The 7,923-nt window shown below is 44.0% G+C and overlaps 1 protein-coding gene across 1 annotated transcript in view; it reads right to left on the reverse strand.

Moving 5' to 3' along the window:
- Positions 1 to 7,923, reverse strand: part of KCNK10 (potassium two pore domain channel subfamily K member 10) — a 148,767-nt gene that overhangs the window by 41,613 nt on the left and 99,231 nt on the right. The window contains exon 4 of the mRNA XM_004376648.1: positions 7,729 to 7,889. Within this exon, the coding sequence (XP_004376705.1) occupies positions 7,729 to 7,889 (161 nt within the window). The remainder of the gene's footprint in view (positions 1 to 7,728; positions 7,890 to 7,923) is intronic.

The raw sequence follows: 7,923 nt of genomic DNA on the forward strand, positions 1-7,923 counted from the left end.
GTGCTTCTTGGAAACTCTATGGGGCAGTTCTACTCTATCATATAGAGTCACTATGAGTTGGAATCAACTCGATGGCAACTGGTTTGGTTTTGGTTTTATATGTATATATATACATATATTTCAATCACTGTCATGTTATAGAGGCAGACACACTACACACAGACACGCGAGCATGTTCGTGAAGCTGTAAACTGAACTTCACTAATATGACATCTTTTCTATACTACTGAAAGGCAGCCATGTTTTAGACTGAAAATTCAGCCCAATCCCCCTGCCTATGTGGGTACAACACAGGCATGCATAACTGAAACCCCAGTGAACATTTACACTACTAACGGGAACCGGAAGCGGAAGTTGAACCCACAGAGCTGAAAATAACACCCAGTTTCCAAAGGAGGGATTTTTATCTCCTTGAAATAAGTATTTTAAGTTAACCCCTTTGCTGCTGGATGCTAGCTCAAAGACACCCTGTGAGAAACAGAAGCCTTCTGCCAAGTGTGCTCTTCAAGGTCTTTCTCTGACACATGCCAGGCACGTGGCAGGGGCCTCCAATAGTCTTTGGCTTCAACCAACCTCCCTCTTCCTGCAGTCCAAAGTGATTGATTAGCCCACTAATCGAACATCATGAGCAGACTGAGACTATTATCACCCCATCTTAAGCATTTGGCAGGCTCTAAAGTTCCCTAGTAATCATGGCACCAATAACTCAGGATAATGTGTTCTTACTGTCAGCTACACCCGGACTCCTTAGGCTCCAAAGACAAATAAACATTTCTGCCTTATCACTGGGGGAAAAGGCCAAAGAAGAAAAAGAGTGTCTGTGGGTTTCAGAGGAAATATCAGAAAGCCTGCTGATCAGCCAGATAAAAAGAGGCAGCTGCTTCATACCAGAGGCCAAAGTTTAGCTCAGAGCCAGTAAATGGGATCGAGTCCAAAATGTGACCAGTTCTCCTATAGCATACTATTGAGTGACAGCCGGCCTGGTCCAGCAAAAGAGCCAGCCCACAGCAGCAGAGGAAGAGGCTGTCCTGAAGCCTGGCATCAGCCTGTTTAATCCCAAATAATTACCCTTCCTTGCTAACTGCCCAGATTTCCCCCGGGAAACCCAAGACAAATTATTTTTACTTTGTATTATATAAATATTTATAAATAATTTCCATAAATTAGCATGGAATGTTCAAAAAGCCTAAACTCCAAGTTGGTTTCATGGAATGGATTAATGTATCTGATAGCAAGTATTTTCCAACCCACTGCCTGTTCTCGTCCAGGCCCTGCCACCAACTCACTGTGTGGCTCTGGGCAAGTCACTTAGCAAATCATGGCCTCCGTTTTCTCAAATGTGAAATGAATGCATCTCACTATCGTAGAACGCCTCAAAGAGTGATCTGAACCCAAATTCCGGGGATGCTTGTCACCCAGAAGTGGGACCCAGCGCAGGTCCCAGGGAATATACACATGACATTACTTAACCAGTTGCCATCAAGTCAATTCCAACTCATGGTGACCCAATGCATGTCACAGTAGAATTGTACTCCATACAGTTTTCAAGGGCTATAATCTTTTAGAAATAGATCGCCAGGCCTTTCTTCTAAGGCAAATCTGGGTGGACTCAAACCTCCAACCTTTCGGTTGGCAGCTGAGCATGTTAACCGTTTATACCATGCAGGTACTCCAATTTTCTCATCCTCTCCACTTCCTGGATGCTGAACAACGCATTCCACAGCCCCCTCTGCAGTGGCCCATAGTTCACACTAAAGGGCTGTAACGGGAGGTCAAAGCTCTTAAGAGCTAGTATGCAATGCTCCAGCTCTCTTCCCCTGCTGTTGCAGGTCTTAAAGCCTGGGAAGCTGCCCAGACCTGGCAGGGCAGAAACTAAGCTCGTGCTGTTTGTTACCATAGCATAAATCTCCTGACTTATTCAAGGATCCCAAAGGCCACCTAATTCTCTGACAAAGGGTGGGGGGGGCGGGGCATGGGGAGGGGGAGAACAGCTTTCCTACCAGTGGCCCATGTGGCTAGCAATTAGTTGATATCTGTGGCAGATGCTGTCATTTGCTTACCTCAACTTCTCTGCTAGCAGAATTCTAATTTTGTTCATAACAGCAATGTGTTTGGCCCCAGACAGTGAACCATCTTTTCTCCAAGCCAGGGATTCTCAAACTTTAGCAGGCATTGGATTCACCTGAAGAGCTTGGTAAACACAGATTGCTGGGCCTCAACCCCAGAATCCAAGAATTTGCCTTTCTAACAAGTTCCCTGGAAATGCTGATGCTTCTGGTCCAGGGACCACACTTTGAGAACCACTAGCATAGGCCAGCCTTAGCAATCTCAGCCTCCTTTGTCAGATACTCACATTCCTAATCTCCCTTGTAGGAGGGGGATTGTCATGTGACCCAGTCTGCTCAATGAGACATAAGGAGAAGTCTGCAAAGGAAAGATTTTTTTTCCCATGAAAGGAGAGCCTTTTTGTCTTGCCTTAAATGTGACTGCATGAGAACATGCTTTTCGGTCCTTAGGCAGCCATCTTGCAATCGTGCTGCTGAAAAGCCAAAGTGCCAAGGAAAGCCGAAAGAGAGAACAGACCTGGTAGACCTGGCATTGTGGAGCTAATGCACCAAATCTGGAACAACTTACCTCCAGGCTCCTTGCTATGTGACATAATTAAGTGGCCAAATTCTTACCCCACTGTTAATCGGTATTGGGGAGAATGTCCATTCTCCTGGCCTCATGTTCCATGTAGCAGCACTTTGGCTAGAGTAGCACTCTGGACCTCTTTCCCCATCACTCATCCAGGACAAGTGACTTGCCAGGTGAATTCCGCACAAAGGATGGAGTGAGTTCAGCTCAGCCCCTTTCTTCTCCCAGTTGGAGGCCATCTGCCTCCAGAGAGGTGCCCTCTGCTTTGCCCTCCACAAAGTAGCAAGGGTAGTGGGGCAGGCTCAGCCTTTATGGAGGAGGTCTGGCTTCCTATGACCGAGTGGGTGTGGGACACAGCATTTCTAAAATGGTCCCCTAAAGATGTTACCCCCTACTCCTATGACTATGCTATGCTATATAGAACAGTTGACATAAGATAGGGGGAGTATCCAGGTGGGCCTGATCTCATCACATAAGCCCTCAAAAGCAGAGAGCTTTCTCCAGCTGGTGGCAGAAGGGACAGAGGGAAAGTTAGAGAGATTCAAAGCATGAGAATTATTAGATGCACCATTGCTGGCTTTGAAGATGGAGGGGCCATGTGCCAAGGAATGCAGGTGGCTGCTAGAAACTGAGAATGATCCCCCAATGACAGTCAGTAAGTAAACAGGGACCTCAGTCCTACAACCACAAGGTACTATTTTCTACCAAAATCTGAGTGAGCTAGGAATCAGATTCTTCCCCAGATCCAGAGCCCTGCCTAACTGACACTTTGATTTCAGACTTAAGATCTCCTAAGCACAGTACCCAGCCAAGCCCATGCAGACTTCTGACCTACAGGACTGTCAGATGATAAATAGGTATTGTTTTATGCTTCTACATTTATAATAATTTGTTACACAGCCATAGAAATCTGATATAGTGGTGACCAAAACCCAAACCCATTGCCATCGAGTTGATACCGACTCATAGCAACTCTATAGGACAGAGTAGAACTGACCCAAAGGGTTTCCAGGGAGTGCCTGCTGGATTTGAACTACTGACCTGTTGGTTAGCAGCCAAACTCTTAACCACTATGCCACCACAGTGGTGAAGTCCTTCTAATTCAGGGATGAAGTGGTCAGTAAGCTTTTCTGGCCTCAGAGCTAAAGCCACATTCTCCAATCAACTTATCAGCAATAAAACTGACATTTTGGTCTCCATCTGACCCCATGTCTATTTCTCAATTCGTAGGAGAAGAAAGAGTTTTTATTTATTCATCCCATAAAAGCCCCGACCGTCAGGCTTTGTATCACTCTACAGTCAAAGGCATTCCTAACTAATACAGCACCCCCCAGAAATTCTTAAAATGAGGCTCAGGACCTGGGATGTGTTAGAAGGATGCGAACAAGGGTTGCCTCAGGTGACTAGTATCTGGAAAGCCGACTTTATCTTGTATTTTTGTTATTGTTGTAGTTATTAACTGCCATTGAGTTCATAGTGACCCCATGCACAAGGGGATCCGGGATCGGACCGTTGTGATCTGTAGGGTTTTTATTGGCTAATTTTTCAACCCAGAGCACCTGCTCATTCTTCCTAGTCTGTTTTAGTCTGAAAGCTCCACTGAAACCTCTTCAACTTCATAGCAACACACAAGCCTCCACTGAGAGACGAGGGATGGCTGTGCTTGAGGTACATTAGCCAGGAACCAAACCTAGGTCTCCCTCATGGAAGGCGAGAATTCTACCACAAAACCACCACTGTTCCCCATAAATCCTCCCCTCCCAAAGGCTGAGAGAAAGCATAACAGATGAGGCAAAAGGCTTATAACAACAACTGAGCAGGAGAAAGGAAGAAAATGATTCTTCCCCATGAAGACTAAAAATTCACAATCTTAAGCTTGTGTTGGCATATGCAATATCCAATTCTCAAATAATCACTGAAGAGTAATCGGCCCCTTAGATGTAATTTGAATGAATCGCAAAGAGCTTTGAGATTTTCTACCAAAACTTTACATGCAGCAAGCAAACTGCCATGAGCTTAGTTGCATACATATTCCCGAAGTGCACTTATATTACTCCTGGAACTCAGTCACGCCATCCAATAGCACCTTCCAGCATTCTGCAAATGAACACATTGTGTGCTGCCAATTCGATAATATCTTGCCTTCCTGAAGGACTCCCAGTCTTTGATGGTGTTAAGGGAACAGAGTGGGTAATTCAGCATAAAAATGAAATGTGAGATTTTAAGGCTCTGTCTCAGAGCCAATTGATTGATCCATTTGAGAGGCAGCTTCAAGAGGAAGGACAATGGGACTCTCTACCTTTAGTCTAAAATACATCAGGGGAGATTTGTTCCCAGATTTGATAGCAGACATCGTCAAAATGATTGGGACCTCTTCGCTCATTTAGAATACAGTAATTAAAGATGTTTACCTAAAGGGGTGCTTGCTGAAAGTGAACAGGACTTGCAGCACTTACTGATGAAGATCAAAGACTACAGCCTTCAATATGGATTACACCTCAACATAAAGAAAACAAAAATCCTCACAACTGGACCAATAAGCAACATCATGATAAATGGAGAAAAGATTGAGATTGTCAAGGATTTCAATTTACTTGGATCCACAATCACCATCCATGGAAGCAGCAATCGAGAAATCAAAAGAGGCATTGCACTGGACAAATCTGCTGCAAAAGGCCTCTTTAAAGGGTTGAAGAGCAAAGACGTCACCTTGAAGACTAAGGTGCACCTGACCCAAGCCATGGTATTTTTAATCACATCATATGCATGCAAAGGCCGGACAATGAATAGGGAAGACCGAAGAAGCACTGACACCTTTGAATTGCAGTGTTGGTGAAGAATATTGAATATACCACAGACTGCCAAAAGAACGAACAAATCTGTCTTGGAAGAAGTACAGCCAGAATGCTCCTTAGAAGCAAAGATGGCGAGACTACATCTTACATACTTTGGACATGTCATCAGGAGGGATCAGTCCCTGGAGAGAGACAGCATGCTTGGTAAGGTAGAGGGTCAGCGAAAAAGAGGAAGACTCTCAACGAGATGGACTGACACAGTGGCTGCAACAATGGCCTCAAGCATAACGACTGTGAGCATGGCTCAGGACTGGGCAGTGTTTCGTTCTGTACTACCTAGGATCGCCAGGAGTCGGAACCGACCCGACAGCACCTAACAACAACGACAACCTAAAGGGGATTTCACAGGCTTTCAGTGCAATCCTTTCTTTCTAAACACACGGAAACAGATCTAGAGAAACTACATAAAAATAAACAATTCCAGATCAGTCGTTTCTCCATTTGAATCCTGCTCTGAGTGTTCAATATGCCAGAATCGCCTTTCTCTAACTTGGAGGGCTACGAGGACACCTCCAAGAAGTACAAAACAGTTTTTGGAGTCAAGGTTGCCATGTCTGGTTGAGGGAGATGTGAACATCTGAGAAGCAGAGCACTGAGCACCGACGGTCTCCATGGTGACCACTGAGGGGCCCAGGTACGTGCTCTAATGAGACCTGCTGGCCAGCCAGCACTTATGGAGCAAAGGTTGTCAGACTTTCTAGAAAAAGTCACATGCCACCAAGCCACTCAGATGAAACCTAAATGGGTGTCAAGCCTGCCAAGCGGTGCTTTTCTTGGGAGACAGGCACGTAGCAACTCTCAACTCTGGGTGCCTTACCCTGTGCCAACCCCTTTTTCACAGATTATTTCATTTACTCATCATCAAAAACTTATAAAGTAGATTCAAATTCCATCCCCTTTTTCTGATGAATAAACTGAGGCAGCAAAGCCAGGGTCACTGAGCTTAGAAGTGGTGGCTCCAACCCAGCTGTAGCACCTTAGTCCTACCACTCAAACAAAACCTCTGAAATACTTCAATTAGGGATCTCTTTGGTGGTTCAAACCCACCCAGCAGCCCCACAGAAGAGAGACCTGGTGATCTGCTTCTGTAAAGATTACAGCCAAAAAAAACCCCATGGGATCGCTATGACTCAGAATGGCAACAGGGCTGGTTTTCTTTTTTGTTTTTGTTTTGCTTTTTGCTCTCTTCCTCTAAAGATAAGTATACGCCATGATATCAGAGACAGACAGCCTTAGACTCAAAGTTTAAGAGTTCTTGTCTCACAGAGAAAAAAAGTGCAACTTTAGAGCTTATTACTGTTCTATCTTTGCTCATCATTGCTAGATTCTGGAAAAGATCTCCAAATGTCATTTCAAAATATTAAGTCGTCATAAGAAAGAATCCCCTGAAGAAGATTTGAAACACTAGAGAATTGGGTCAGTAATGAGAAGAAAAGGACAGAAATGACTTTACACTTGAGAAAAACAAGTATTCTACTAAATCATATGAATGGGTGTGAGTTAAAGGGTATTGGGAACCCCAGTCCAATCACATCTACTCCACATGCCTGTCACTGATGCCAGAAAAGCCATCTTTAGTAAACAAATATGAGTTGAGGTTTTTGTCTATTGTTTAAAGGAAAGTGTTCCCAAGAGGAAAAAACCACTAAGCCAATAGCAATCATCAACACCTTAGCATAAATTAGTATATTTGTGTACTATAATTGAGTGAGCACTCAGCAGTGGGAGAGGAGGGAACACGAAGCCGTGAAAAGACAGGTGAAAAGCACAGAACTGTGAGAAGATAGTCTTCTGTAAGACAGATCTAGATGCCAGGATTAGTCTGAAGACATTGTGCTTGGAAATAAAACGGGATGAAGGAGTTCCAACAGCAAAATGGATGGATTTACAATTCTCTACTTTATTATAAATGCACTAAGGAACCCATCTTCCACCTTCAAGTAGAAACTTAGTATACTTCACCTCTTCAGAAAATATGGGTTGGAAAATCCATACTTTACCCTCTTGAGTTGAGATTCCAGAAATACCACTCCAAAGTAGGAAGCTACTCAAGAGAAGGGAGTTTAGGCAGAGTACCTATAACTTCCATCGGCCAAAACAAAAAATACCATCAGGACATTAAACTATTCCATTGGAAGCATACCTGATATGACACCTTTGATAATTCCTTCTGGGTCCCATCACGCTAAAGCCAATTGGATCACACTGGTTAGGTTTAAATAGATGCAGTACTCACTCGAAAGACCTTCTCCACTCTTGCAATGCTTTTCCCAAAGATGGTTCCAAGTTGGTCTCCAATTCCAGCCAATAAGAAACCAAAGAGTGGAATTCCAAAGATGGCATATAAAATACAAAAGATTTTGCCTCCTTCAGTGCTTGGAGCAATATTCCCATACCCTGGTGAGAAATATTAAAAAGAGAGAGGGAGAAT

The sequence above is a fragment of the Trichechus manatus genome, unplaced genomic scaffold, assembly GCF_000243295.1.
Source record: "Trichechus manatus latirostris isolate Lorelei unplaced genomic scaffold, TriManLat1.0 scaffold00045, whole genome shotgun sequence".
NCBI lineage: Eukaryota > Metazoa > Chordata > Mammalia > Sirenia > Trichechidae > Trichechus > Trichechus manatus.